Below are 15,729 nucleotides of genomic sequence, written 5' to 3'. Positions count from 1 at the left end.
TGGAAGGGTTAGGTACTAGGGGGAGGTTACAGTTAGGCTGCAGGATGGAAGGGTTAGGTACTAGGGGGAGGTTACAGTTAGGCTGCAGGATGGAAGGGTTAGGTACTAGGGGGAGGTTAGAGTTAGGCTGCAGGATGGAAGGGTTAGGTACTAGGGGGAGGTTAGAGTTAGGCTGCAGGATGGAAGGGTTAGGTACTAGGGGGAGGTTAGAGTTAGGCTGCAGGATGGAAGGGTTAGGTACTAGAGGCAGGGTTAGGGTTAGGCTGCAGGGGGAGGTTAAGGTTGGGCAGTAGGGGGAGGTTAGGTGTAGACTACGGGGGGGAGGTTAGGTGTAGGCTACGCGGGGAGGTTAGGGTTAGGCTGCAGGGGGAGGTTAGGTGTAGTCTACGGGGGGGGGGGGGTTAGGGTTAGGCTGCAGGGGGAGGTTAAGTTTAGTCTACACATAAGCTCCCCCCTCCCCTGTAGCTTATCCCCAACCTCCCCCTAGTGCCTAACCCTTCTATCCAGCAGCCCAGTGAGGTGCGGTGAGGTGAATGGATGGTGAGGCACTGTCTAGTATCAGAGACAGATTTACACACACACATATGATTTGGGGGTCAGTTTTGACTATAATGATTAGCATGACACAAAGTAGATAATATGAATAATACAGAGATTATAGTTAAATGATATAAATATCTTGTTTGTATTATTCTAATCATTGTATACTCAATAATCTGAAGTGTACTAGAGTGTGACAGGTGAGACCCCGCCTCCCCGCCTACCCCGACCGCACAAAGCTAATATTGCAGAGGCACAAAGACAAAAGCGACTAGAAGTCTTTTATGGGGCACACTTTCGATTATATAGAAAATAATTAAAATGTAACTTTTATTATGGTCACACTTAAAAAAGATGAGGAACAGGCATTCACATATACTGTATAACATCAATGTAAAATACAGAGCAGGGAGAAGATTAATATACAAGCCTGGATCCAGGGGCTGCACGCACCCGTTATACAAACACCAACACTGACATATCAATGCTTGGTAGAATGTTTATTACATTAATTGATTCATCCGTAATTGCTATTATCTATTTATTACATCTCTGAGCACATAGTATAAGGGTGGTCATTCCGAGTTGTTCGCTCGTTGCCGATTTTCACTATGCTGCGATTTGTTGCTAAATGCGCATGGTACGCAGAGCACCTACGCTAAGTTATTTAACACAAAACTAGATTTGCTGGTGTTCGTGCGGCGCTTTTCAGTCGCACTGCTGATCGGTGAATGATTGACAGGAAAGGGGCGTTTCTGGGTGGTAACTGAGCGTTTTCCGGGAGTGTGCTAAAAAACACAGGCGTGTCAGGGAAAAACGCAGGAGTGGCTGGGGAAACGGGGGAGTGGCTGGCCGAACGCAGGGCGTGTTTGTGACGTCAAACCAGGAACTAAACGGACTGAGGTGATCGCAATCTAGGAGTAGGTCTGGAGCTACTCAGAAACTGCAAAGAATTATTTAATAACAATTCTGCTAATCTTTCGTTCGCTATTCTGCTAAGCTAAGATACACTCCCAGAGGGCGGCGGCCTAGCGTTTGCAATGCTGCTAAAAGCAGCTAGCGAGCGAACAACTCGGAATGACCACCAATGAGTGAGATTGAGGTGGAGTGACATTATGTAAATATGTGTCCGTCTACCTATTGTAGTTACGCTATATAGCAAGCACCACAATGGCGCAGTATACACACAATGGCGCAATGTAGAATGTTCGGAGTCGGATACAGCGGCGATGATGGACGCAGTGAACCGTTGTTTCCGCCTGCGTGTGTGTCTGAGTTGTGCTGAACATTATCACGATGGCGTTCGCAGTTAGAGACTCAGAAACATGGGCAAAGAAGTGTATTAGAAATGTGCGGGGCGTCTGTGGGCGGTTACAGGGAGGTGGCTTATCAGACGCAGATGTAACGCAGTATCGGCGTGATATTGGTGTGACAAGCCGTGTTGCTGATAGTGGCTGCGTACAGAGCCGATGAGTTGCTCACAATCGATGCCATATGCAGACGGATGATCTGCACCTAGCATAGGACTGCTACAAGTGTCAGTGGTGCGAGCGATGGTGGTGTCTAAAGAGGTTTGCAGCATTGTGTAGACCATGGGTCTTCAACCTGTGGCCCTCCAGCTGCTGTGGAACTACACCTCCCAGCATGCCCTGCCACAGTTTTGCTTTTAAGGCATGCTAAAACTGAGGGCATGCTGGTAGGTGTAGTTCCACAGCAGCTGGAGGGCCACAGGTTGAAGAGCTTTGTAGCAGCATTGACACAAAGTCGCAGACACACCTGCAGCAAAAGACAAAACGGATGGCATCAACTGCCTCTGACTCAGCAGCAGGCCCTATGAGGAGGAATCCCGCCACAGACCCCACCCCTTTAACAATAAAGCTGCTTCCATAGATTATTCGAGCCAGTTTTTCATCCCTATTCGCCCCTGCCTACGTTTACCTCTAAAAACTATGGGCCTGATCTAGCGTCCTTGACGGAGGCTGTGGGGGCCATTCCGAGTTGATCGTACAGCTACGATCATCTTCCCTGACATGCGGGGGGACGCCCAGCATGTCAGTCCGGCCCCCAACGGTCCAGCCACGCCTGTGTTGGCCGGACCGCTCCCCCCTCCCGCCCAGTGACCGCCTCTGTCTCAGAGGCGATCGCTAGGTAACGAAAGCTGCCATGCGCCGGGAATGACCCCCTGTGTACGCAGCCGCTGCTCACTATCCGGGGAATGTGGGTATAAATCCAAATCAGGCCCGAACTGCAGAAGATCTATACAGTTAGGATTGGAAAAATGACATCACTATAATACAGGAGTAGGTGATCTGCAGATCTCCTGCTCTAGTGGAACTACAAGTCCCAGTATGTCCTGCCTAGTATAATGTGTTTTCACCACCGCTACAGAGAGCAGGCTGCCTATTTCTACTTTATAGTAATATTGCTATATAATAATAATAATAATAGAGTAACAGAGCTATATAATACAGCATCAGAGTGATGTGATAGAGAAATGAGCGACTATATGAATCCTCCTGCAGAGAACGTGGAGATTGGCCTCAGGGCAGTCATATCCCAGACTCCTACCATTAGGAAGTAAGGACCTGGCCCTATTGGGACATCACTGGCACAATCCACACAGACAAATGCAGGATCTCTATACAAAGAGCAGACGTTACAAAGGCTTTTGTTATTCACAGGTTAGAGACCCTTTCACTGGGACAGAACAGCAGACTGTGAGGTGAAGACAGGTCTCCTCATTGTGTCAGGAAACGGCAGCCATTGGTGCTGTGTGATTGGTCACTTCAACCATACCAGTCCTATAGGAGAAAAGTATTATATAAATAATAATTTATATTAATCTTAATCTTTTTCCTGGTGCCTAACCCCAACCCTCCCCCTAGTGTCTAACCCTAATCCTAATACTTACTGTCGGGAGCCTGACTACATCCAATAATATAATATATATATATATATATATATATATGTATATATATCCGTGTGTTGCAGTAGGCACTCATGTAATATATATATATACATACTAGCTGTCCAGGGTATCGCCATCTCTGGATGGCGATACCCTATAGAAGCCTATGGGCTTCTTATCGCCGACCGCCGCAACCCGCCGATCCCGCCGCAGATGCCGACCCCCCTCGGCTTACCTTCCTCCAGGCTGCCCTGGACCCGGAAGGTAATCTCCTCCTCCCCCTAGCAACGCAGCCGGGGCCTCCGTAACCGCATTGCGATATTGATCGCATATGTTAGTACATATGCGATCAACATCGCTGCGGCGAGGGGCGGCGATGTATCTTAATACATCCCGCCCATAGTGGCAAACGCAGGATTTCTAGAGGGGGGTTTACAAATGAAGTCCACAGTCTGCCGCTCTGGGGAACATTAGAGAAAGTGCGGGAGTCTGGGGGAGAGGTAGAAGAACCCACTAACGACCCTGGATATTAATTTAAACAATGGTCTTTTATACACTGGATAGTGTATGAAATACAGTATTAATATTTAATACTGTAGATGGTCTATAGGGTGTATCAAACATTTAAATAATACAAATAAGTGATCGGGTAAAGGTTAAACATACCATAATAAATAATTACACATACATAACAGAACCAGTATTGCACTTTCTAAGCACACTTTCTCCCGCCTCATAGTAAGACTCCTGTCTCTTCTTCCTGGAAGCTGTTCTCTGGTCCAGGTCACTGATTGAGGACTCAGATCCACACACACAGCAAACTTGGTAGAAGAAGCAGCTACCGCTGGGCATGTGCAGCAGCTCCGCTCTGTCCCTTACACTGTATGATGTGGCGGCAGCTCTAGTGATTGTATTATAGACCATTGCTATTGTTGTCATACTTTTAGCCACTTGCCAAGAGAACGGGGGTTTCCAGGCAACTGGAAATCCTCCCAGCGTTTGCCTATGAAACAAACAAACGTTCCTTACCCGGCGTTGGCCAGGTATTTAGAGTTCTATTCGTTCTATTTGACTAAACTTGGGCTTTCACGTCATCGAGACTGTCACCAATCAGCTTAGCGACCCTGAAAACGATGGATATGACACTAATGTCGGTCATGTTGGACATTTCATTTTTCACCCCTTCTCACCCCTCATGCTGATGGCGGCTGAGCTTAGACTGAAACAGCATCGGGAGTGTAACTATTCATCTCCGCAACCCGAAAACTATGGATTTTTACATGTCACCCCCTTCCCACCCCCACCCCTAGGGGTGCTAGGGGTGTGTTACCCCCGCAGTATTTTTTTCCAGATTGTAAATCATATGTGTACCAAGTTTGGTGTAAATTGCTCCAGGCAATCCAGAGTTATGCCGGAACATACACACACACATACATACGTCCATTTATATATATATTTGTAGAAACATTTACACCAAAGATTGAAGATTTAGATTTGTTTTATTCTATGAAGTTATATTGATTTATTTTTTTACACTGATATGAGAAACAGAGAAATATATTGGCCCAACACTGGGAAATGCTGCCGGAGCAGACTGAAGGCCTAATTCAGACTAGGTTGTTTTTTTGCAGCCCTGTGTTCGCATAGTCGCCGCCCATAGGGGAGTGTATTTTCGCTTTGCAAGTGTGCGATCGCATGTGTAGCAGAGCTGTACAAACAGATCTTGTGCAGTCTCTGCGCAGCCCAGGACTTACTCAGCCGCTGCGATCACATCAGCCTGTCCGGGACCAGAATTGTCATCAGACACCCTCCCTGCAAACGCTTGGACACGCCTGCGTTTTTCCAGACACTCCCTGAAAACGGTCAGTTGCCACCCACAAACGCCTTCTTCCTGTCAATCTCCTTTCGATCGCACGTGCGAATGGATTCTTCGCACAAACCCATTGCACAGCAACGAACCGCTTTGTACCTGTGCGACGCGCCTGCGCATTACGGTGCATACGCATACGCTGTTCTGACCTGATCGCAGCGCTGCAAAAAATGCTAGCGAGCGATCAGGTCTGAATTAGGCCCTGCCAAGTTAATTTATAGATGTTGCTGACGGCCAGTATGTAAATATGTAAGAGCGATGGAAATCAGAAGACGTGTAAATCACAGGTCAGTATAATGACAGTAATAGGACGTCAGTAACTAAGATTCATTTTACAGCTGCAGAAACAGACAAAATAAATCTAGATTTGAAAGAAATAAAATCTGCAAAGGAATTATCCCATATATACACACAGGGATACGGTCTCTAGGTCGACACTATCTAGGTCGAGCACTATTGGTCGACAGTAACTATGTCGACATGGTCTCTCTAGGTCGACAGGTGAAAAGGTCGACATGAGTTTTTCACGATTTTTTTCTTTTTTTACACATTAGCTCTATTATGTGTCTTGCTGGATGCTTGGACCCCTGTACTAGCAGCAGACGGACAGACACATCTACAGGATTACATAGTGTCTGAGGCGTGAGATACAATAACATCTCATTACAGATCTGTATCCAGCGGCAGCAGATTTCACACCTACGACAATGTGTCACTGTGGCAGGGACACACACCCGGATCCGGGCGGTATGACTGACAGCTGCCCCTCTTCTGAATGCAGAGAGTCCCCCTAAACTAACATCAACACTTTATGCCATATTTAAAGGCTTTGATGATGTAAATTAGATGAGGGTGACGTCATTTGTTACAGGGTATAATATGTGTTTTCCATTTGTGATATAAATATACTGGGATAATTAGATTCTCTATGCAATGGGGAAGGATGGTATATGAGTAACACTAAATCCAGACCCACGTTGTAAATCTTTAGAAAATCCTAAAAATAAAATCCTACAACAATTATAATTCTAAACAAATGCTAATCCCTTTCTCAGTGTTTTGTGGATTTGCTCCTCCAGACACATCATACAGTAGGGGCTGATTATTTGTCGCTGCTCCTGCCGACGGATTTCTCTAATGGCTGTAACACTGGGCCTAGGGGGTCATTCCGACCCATTCGTACGCTGCAATTTTTCGTAGCCGTGCGAACGGGTCACAACTGCGCATGCGAGCGGGCGGCGAATGCGCAGGTGCGTCGTTGCCCGGCGACGGCCGTCACCAGGCAGCTGCAAGAGCAGCGAAGGAATTGATCGCAGCGGCGACCGCAAGAAGATTGACAGCAGGGAGGCGGATCTGGGTGTCAACGGACCGTTTTCTGGGAGTGATGAGGGAAACGCAGGTGTGTCGAGGCGTTTGCAGGGCGGGTGTCTGACGTCAATTCCCGGCCCCTGACAGGCTGAAGTGATCGCAGCGGCTGAGTAAATCCAGAGCTACTCACATAAAACTTTTTTGCCCCGCTTCCCTGCACATGCGATCGCACACTTGCTTAGTTAAAATACACTCCCCCATAGGCGGAGTCTATTGGATCGCACGGGCTGCAAAATGTTGCAGCATGCGATCAACTCGGAATGACCCCCCTAATTCAGATCTGATCACTGGTCTGCGTTTTTTGCTGCCCTGCGATCAGGTAGTTGTTGCCTATAGGGGGAGGGGAAAATGCTGTGCAAATGTGCGATCCCATGTGTAGCATAGCTGCACAAAATGAGTTTGTGCAGTCTCTGCGCAGCCCAAGACTTACTCAGCTACTGCGATTGATTCCTGCTGATCGGGGCCGGAGCTGACGTCAGACACCCTCCCTGAAAATGGCTGATCCCGCCTGCGCTTTTCCGGATACTCCTGTAAAACGCTCAGTTGCCACCCACAGATGGCCTCTTCCTGTCAATCACCTTTCAAATGCCCATGCTTTCGGATTTTTCGCCCCATCCCGTCGCTAGGCGCCGAAGCCTGTCGCTGTTGTGCGACGCACCGGCGCATTGCGGCTCACGTGCTTGCACAGTTCAGAACTGATCGCACGCTGAGCGAAAATGCACAGCAGTGATCAGACCTGAGTTACCCCCAGTGTACTCACTTTCATATTCTAATGCAATAATCAGCCGAACGAAGAGCCTAGGGCCTTATTCAGCATGCATCGGTGATACAATTGCATTTTCCCGCCTCTCGGGCCAGTGCGCACGCGCAGGGACCGCTCTGCACGTGCACTGCCCAGGAAGTGCAACCACATCGCAGTGATGCGAACGCCTCTACCTTAATGAATCGCAGGGGCATTCGTGCAGCGGTTCGGCATGGCAGTGCGGCGCTGCAGGTGCATGAGGCCAAAAACGTAGGTGGGTCCGGACTGTTTTCGGGGAGGCCGCATGACTTTACACGCAGCCACTATGAAGGGAAACATGGCCGCGCTGCGCCTACCTTTGCAGCCAAGCTGCGCAATCTAATTGCAATGTGATCGCAATTGGATCACAAGCGCATGTACAGACCCGCCAATCTCAGATTTATGCGCAAACCATCAGGTCCACCAATCCAAATCAGGATCACAAATCTGTGCGCTTGAAAGCGCACGCCAATCCCACCCACTGTTCCAGCGCCCGCGGACGTGGCTTTCATCATTGGTTGTCGCCACTTGCACCAGTAATAGCTGTTGGCAACAAAGTCATAAAGAAGTAACTTTGCCGCAACACGTTTATTATGTCTGCGTGCAGGGTAAATGCTGGCTGCTTTTGCATGTAGCCCACACATTGTGGCTGGCTTTTATTCTCACACTGCAATTTAGATCTAAGCTAGGCTGCCCCCTCCTGGTCTCCCTGCACATCTTACAGCTGCCCCCCATGCAGTACTGCATGGTTTTATCAAGGTGCCACCTCTGAGTGATCCCCATAAGCTTTACCTTGGTCCCACTAAAAACCCAAAGGACGGTATTATAGTGTCTTGTCCTGAGCTGGAGATGTAGGATGTGATGGATGTATGAAGTGTGCCCCATCAACAGGAATGTGTATTCCCAGCCATTGTGTGGCTCCCAGCGCAGGAAACATCCCTGACTCCCCAGCCCTGAGAACAATAGTGTCTGGTACCTGCCTATAGTCCTGCAGCCAGGGCCACCCCTCCCAGGAACATTTCACACCTCGTTACTTTCATCATTGTGACCTTCATCCTAAACCCCTATAAGACAAGCCATTGTCTGGTCATTCTCAGTCCAGGAACCCATCAGCCAGGATTCAGCAACTGGGAGCTCTCCACAAACACAGGAGTCAGCTAGGCCTGGAGGATGGCAGGATACCCCCAAGACTCCGAGGACTATTACCCAGCTTACCTCTCCAGCCCCAGTGAGATCAGCTTCAGTGAGTCCCAGGCCCAGTACATGTCCCCCCCGTCACAGCAGGACAGTGCAAAAGGTGAGTTATATGCAGATATTATTATCCCTCCTTAGTACATACATGAGACAGGTGGGCAGATTATGTTGGGATTTGTTGTAGAACCAGACAGACACATACCGGAGAATCCTGGTCTGTAGAACATTCCAGGTAATCATGTCACACAAAGTTACAGAGTTTCTGATTCCATTTATCTATCTATCTATCTATCTATCTATCTATCTATCTATCTATCTATCTATCTATCTATCCCTACTATATCTATGTATCCCTACCATATCTATCTATCTATCTATCTATCTATCTATCTATCTATCTATCTATCTATCTATCTATCTATCTATCTATCTAGTATATGTCATTATCAATCTATCTAGTATATGTAATTATCTATCTATCTATCTATCTATCTTTCTGTCTATGTATCTTTCTATCTATCAATACCTATCTATGTATCTTTCTATCAATATCTATCTATGTATCATTCTATCAATATCTATCTATCTATCTATCTATCTATCTATCTATCTATCTATCTAGTATATGTCATATCTATCTATTTGTCATTATCTATCTATTTATCCATCTATCAATATCTATCGTATCAATATCTATCTATCTATCTATCTATCTATCTATCTATCTATCTATCTATCTATCTATCTATCTGTCTATATATATGTCTTATTTAGTAAATGTTTCGATGTGCGTGTTAGATGTTCTTTGATGCTGATAGTCCCAAATACAATGGAAGCGACAGAGCACTACATTTTGTCTACGCGTTTCGCCAGCCCTGTCTGGCATTGCTCATGTGTGCCAGTGTGTCATTCATACCATTAGACGCTACAGATGTTGTTTTTGTGCAGAGATACGCTAATAACAAAGCATCTACCACGTTTGGTGAGAGTATTTCTATTTTACGTTTTGCTGTGATGTAAATGTACATCCTCCTATGTGTGATGGGGGTAATTCTGTGTATAATCTGCTGTCATGTAGTTCCGTACACTGCCATTGTTTCCTCTTATAATGTAGCCTTTGTTATTTTGTGTATTATCTTTCGCCTAGATATGATTGTTTCATTTTGTTTGTTTGTTAGATATATATATTAGACCATTTTGATTCAATACAAAAGTTTACAGATTTTGGCCCAGATTTATCAAGCTTTGGAGAGTGAAATAGCACAGTTATTAAGGTACCAACCAATCAGCTCATAACTGTCATTTTTCAAACACAGCCTGTGACATGGCAGTTAGGACCTGATTGGTTGGTACTTCATCACTGTGCTATTTATCACTCTCCAAGGCTTGATAAATGAGGGCCTTGGGTCTATTTACTTAGCCTTGGATGGAGATAATCAGCTCCTAACTGTCAATTTTCAAACCCAGCCTGTGACATGACAGTTAAAAGCTGATTGGCTGGTACTTTATCTCCATCCAAGTCTTAGTAAATAGACTTATAAGAGAGAGAGGGTTTAATGCATGCATATTCAGCATGTGGAGCTAGACACCCCAGCATGCTGTGCCACAGTTTTGCTACCATGGCATGCTGGGATATGTAGTTCCACAGCAACTGAAGGGCCTTACGTAGAATACCCTTGGTGTAATGCATACAGACAAATGTTGACAGAAGTATAAGATCAATTATCATTTAGTGGTTATTTAACCCGCTACTACTGAAGTAAAGGGGGGTACTCACCGAGCGATATTCTAAGCAATCTGACTAGATTGCTTAGAATTTGAGCATTATCGCTCCGTGTGTACCCCCTACAGCGATAGCGCATCGCTGCAGGCCAATCTAGCGGGTCAATCTAGCGGGTCGCTCACTTCACCCGCTAGGTGAAGTGAGCGGCCCCCCGTCTCCCCCCGCACGCTCATAACAGATCGCGCTGTGCTGAGCGGCGGGAGAGGTGTGTGCTGAGCGGTTCGCTCAGCACACATCTCTCCTGCATCGGCCCGTTATTATGGGCCTTAAGAATGCATCTTTAAGGAGCTTGCGGTACAGCTGCCAAGTGCATTACGTTTTATGGGGTCCCATGATTGTCAATGTGCAATGTGGGGTTTAAAAAAAATGTTGCGCCATTATCATTATTGTTTATTCACAGTTATTTATATAGCGCACACATATTCCTCAGCGCTTTACAGAGAATATTTCAGTCACTCACATCAGTCCCTGCCCCAGTGGCGCTTACTTGTGCAAACATGAGAAGAACATACAAACTCCACACAGACAACAACAGCAGTAATGATGTAAAACAAAAGTTGTAGATTTCAAACTAATTGCCGTCTAGAATTACAATAACGTTGTAACCATTACTGTCTTATGTGTAGAAGAGCTGAAGGAACAGACAACCACGGACCTCGACATTGTCCAAGTGACAGTGCCCAAAAAGAATGTGAAGCGCAGGAAGCAGGTGGCAGCCACTGCGCCCTCTGTCCTAGAACATGCCGCTATATCTCAGCGCCGGAAGAGGACCGTGTACAACCAGGACCAGCTGGACATCCTAGAAGAGTTCTTTCAAAGCAACATGTACCCAGATATCCACCATCGAGAGGAGCTGGCCAGGCGTATCTATATTCCGGAATCCAGGATTCAGGTATGTAATGTCATCATCACCGCTACTAGTTACAGCAAGGTCATATTTGGCCTCCTAATGTAGAAGAGAATGGGTGGCCTCCTACCCCAATAAAGCAAAATATTTTTAAAAAGTTTATAGCATATTAAATAGTTTTGAAGTCTTTTATCTTAGTAAATTGATAGCCTGCTTTTATTTTTTAATAGCTTCCTTCCATTTGTGTAGGCCAGTGGTTCTCAAACTTGGTCCTCAGGACCCCACACAGCTCACGTTTTCCAGATCACCTAGCAGGTGCACAGGTGTACTCATTACTCACTGACACATTTTAAAAGATCCACAGGTAGAGCTAATTATTTCGCTTGCGATTCTGTGAGGAGACTTGGAAAACATGAACTGTTTGGGGTCAAGAGGACTGAGTTTGAGTACCTGTGGTGTAGGCAAATGGGTGAACATGAAAAAGTCTGTTTTCCATTCCTACTTTCTTAGCAACATCAGATTGTTACTATCACTGATGCCAACCAGCATCGTAATTAGTTGTATTATAACTTTGTACAAAATCCTAAAAAAAGTTAAATTCACAATGTATTCTGAGAATAATTCACCTTTTATTAATTTCTGGAAACTTTGTTGTCCATTTGCGCAGGTCTGGTTCCAAAACAGGAGAGGTAAAGCCAGGCGTGAGAAGAGAAAGTCCAGCAATTTTGATGCTTGTTACCCCAACATGCGGCAGCCGGCCCACAGTATATATCCACTGCCGCAGACCCCAAACGACTCACTGACTGTATCTGAGCAGCACGAGATCATGGTGTCGCAGCAGCAGCAGGATCAAGCAATGTGGAAGCTGCAGCCGGAGATGTTCCAGCAGCCTCCAGATTCCTTCCCCTACCCTCAGTATCCCAGCAAGATGTCCAGCAGGGAGGGGTTCCTGGCGCACCAGGCCTCACACACCAGCTATTACCATGGTACTCATTCAGCCAACCAGCAGCACTTGTACAAAGGCATGGCTTCCATGGTCACAGTCAAAGCGGAGAACCTGAGCGGTAGACACCACCAGATGACCACGCAGTCTAACTGCATGATGGACTTTAACGCTTTCCCACCGAACAAGACCGTGACACCAGGCATGAACGTCAACATCCCAGCAATCCCCAGAAGCCATAATGGAGTGAATTCCTTTGCAAGTCAAGGTCCATACCAGAGGTCCACCATGCATGGTGACTTTTACAAGCAAAGGTCTGCTGATTCCGCTGTTAGCGACACATCCACGGCCTCGGGATCTAGTGGTAAAGAAAGCATCTCCTCTGTCCTCTCTAATTTGTAAATTGTCAAACAATCCCCAGGTTCAAGAGCAAACAAAGGGAAATGTTTTTTAGTGGTACGAGCCTGCAGCTACTGTAGACAATGCAGGTGTTGTCTTCATCCTCAAACGTTGGACCAGAACCTTTCTGTGGTTGCATCATAACAGAAACACCCCTGTGGAGAACTCTATCTTCATTCACTAGGAGAAGAAACTTTGGAGAACCAAACTCTGAGCCACAGGTTCTTCCATCCCGTGATGCTGCATTGTACAATATTGTCTCCTAGAGCATGCAGTCAGGGGAGGGTCTACTTCATATTGGAATTACAAGGATATAAGGTTCCAGTGCAATGGACACTAAAGCAGCACCTGAAAGAGTGTCTTAAATACCGATGCTTATTGCCCTCCAATTCTTATGTTATTCTATGTACTTTTCTACAAAGCATCTGTTCTACCAAAACTCTCTTCCCAATTTTTTATGAAAGAAGAGAATTCGAGTTTACAAAAGTTGCATATACTGTACTGGACCTGATTCTAAGCTGGAAGTAAAGCAAAAAGAAGCAAATAACTTTACACCTGGACAAACCATGCTGCAATACAGGGAAGGAAGGGGGTTACATGTGTTATTTTTATTATTTGGCATATCACTATAGGCATTAAGTAGCATTAAGAATTGCAGACTACATGGGAATGACGCCGGTTGTGCTCTATTTATTAAAGGGTACAAAGTGCGAATCCTACATTAACATTGCTACCATGACAAATGATGCTTTGCATGTTCCCTTTTATGAGTTAAGTAGTATTTCGGGTTTTTTTCTAATCTCCTTTACCTTGTCATAGGATTCCTTAGTTAAATCGGGATCAGTATGATTTACCTACAATCAAAATTCCGACGGTCAAAATACCAACATGGTCAAAATACCGGCATTTAAAATGTTGACACAGTCAAAATACCGACATTTAAGATGTTGACAGGACAAAAAGTAGACACAAGTTTAAAAAAAAAAAATTGGTGTGTTTGTTGACATATGTCGACATGGACACGTATAAGTGTACAGCGTCCCCACGCCGTTCTTTGGCACACTATTATATTCCCCCTCCATTTCCACCGGGATGGTAAAGTATGAACAAGTCGGTTTCAATAAAAAAAATCATGTCGAGTTTTTGACCTGTTGACATTTTAAATGTCGGTATTTTGACCATGTCGACATTTTTAATGTCGGAATTTTGACCATGACGGTATTTTGCCCTTGTCGGTATTTTGACCATCGGGATTTGGGGCCTAATTCAGACTTGTGGCCGCCTATAGGGGAATGTAGTTTTGCTATGCAAGTGTGCGATCGCTTGTGCAGCCGAGCGTTACAAAAAAAGTTTTGTGCAGTTTCTGAGTTGCCCAGAACTTACTCAGCCACTGTGATCACTTCAGCCTGTCCGGGCCCGGAACTGACGTCAGACATCCACCCTGCAAACGCTTGGACACGCCTGCGTTTTTCCAAACACTCCCAGAAAACGGTCAGTTGCCACCCACAAACACCTTCTTCCTGTCAATCTCCTTGTGAACGGCTGTGCGAATGGATTCTTCGTAAAACCCATCGCTGAGTGTCAATCCGCTTTGTACCTGTGCGATGCGTCTGCGTATTGCGGTGCATACGCATGCACAGTTCTGACCTGATTGCAGCACAGCGAAAAAAGCTAGCGAGTGATCAGGTCTGAATGACCCCCTTTGAGTGTAGGTAAATTGACTGCATCCTGTGAAATCAACCTGATTATTTCCACTTTTATGTCATTTTTAATGCCGTTCATTTATTATTTTATTGTGCAATATTTTACTGTTAATGTATTTTTTTATTATTTGTATGTACTGTAAGATATTCTTTAATAAAGTTGTTAAATCAATTTTGCCCTGTTCATTATTTAAGATGAAATGTAAAAGTTAAGTTTGTTTCCTCAATACTGACAGATCACAAGGCTGCGGCTGTACCTGATAACGATCACTGGAAATTGTATTTTTACTCAGTCAAGAAAATCTAAGGGAAGATGCTGCAGATTTGTTCAGAGATTACAGTAAGGAGCGAGGGCCCTGCTCATATGAGTAGATAAGCTTATGACTAGAATAGTAAAGTCTCGCTGTACAGACACTTCATTTTAATAAATAATATTAAAAGAAGCAATTACAGTCTGGGGATGTGAAGAATGCGTTTGTAGATTAATTTCTTTTTTTAAATTTACTGATACATTTAAACACCAGTTTAAATAAGTTAACTTTTCAATAGCCTATTGGTTGTACATAGAGATAGTGTCGTCAGTTAGGGAAAGGAACTTACAGGAAGCAGCCAGTCAGATTCTACCTATCATTTTTTGGAATGTACTTGAGAAATAATAGCTATAACCTGATTGGTTGGAAAGGAAAACGTCTCCATTTACCCTTCTTAATAGGATTGATCCATATTCCCAAGAGACTGAACAAGCTACCCAATCCAGGTTGTGCTGTTAGCAGGTTTCCTCAGTGTGCTAATACACAACTCAGGGGGAGATGTATGAAGCAGTGAAAAGAGTGGAGAAGTGAGCCAGTGGAGAAGTTGCCCATGGCAACTAATCAGCTGCAATTTCTCCATTGACACACTTCTCCACTCTTATCATTGCTTCATACATTTACCCCTCAGTTCTTTATTTAGCGCTCGCAATATTATAGAGGAGCCAGTGCCAGATTAAACCCTGTGGAGGCACCTAGGCAGTCGAAATCACTGGCCCCCCTCGCAAATGATCTCCTAATACATGTTGAAATCTCCAGGCCCTTATCTCCTAACAGGTTTTGATTTTACCAACCAACGGTCTACGATCTGGAACCTGTAATGTGAATCTGATGTCTATGGTTTATGTACTGTAAATTGTTAATGGGTACATTACACTAATACAGTATTTTCTCTATAGAGTCTTTAATGTAAAGTTTTTGTTTCTTTGAGTTGATTTATTTTTTTCTCTCTTTTGGCAACAATGGGGGTAATTCCAAGTTGATCGCAGCAGGAATTTTGTTAGCAGTTGGGCAAAACAATGTGCACTGCAGGGGAGGCAGATTTAACATGTGCAGAGAGAGTTAGATTGGGTGTGGTGTGTTCA

The 15,729-nt window shown here is 45.1% G+C and overlaps 1 protein-coding gene across 1 annotated transcript; it reads left to right on the top strand.

Annotated features, from left to right (window-relative positions):
- Positions 1-8,637: 8,637 nt before the first annotated feature.
- On the top strand, positions 8,638-14,404 carry LOC134911028 (homeobox protein Mix.2-like). The gene is made up of 3 exons (XM_063919420.1): positions 8,638-8,764; positions 11,071-11,336; positions 11,959-14,404. The coding sequence occupies exons 1-3, from the start codon at positions 8,638-8,640 to the stop codon at positions 12,634-12,636; spliced, it is 1,071 nt and encodes a 356-aa protein (XP_063775490.1). The 3' UTR covers positions 12,637-14,404.
- The last annotated feature ends 1,325 nt before the right edge of the window (positions 14,405-15,729 follow it).

The sequence above is a fragment of the Pseudophryne corroboree genome, chromosome 4, assembly GCF_028390025.1.
Source record: "Pseudophryne corroboree isolate aPseCor3 chromosome 4, aPseCor3.hap2, whole genome shotgun sequence".
NCBI lineage: Eukaryota > Metazoa > Chordata > Amphibia > Anura > Myobatrachidae > Pseudophryne > Pseudophryne corroboree.
Note: the sequence above shows the minus strand (reverse complement) of the source record. Positions and strands in the feature narration are given on the sequence as shown.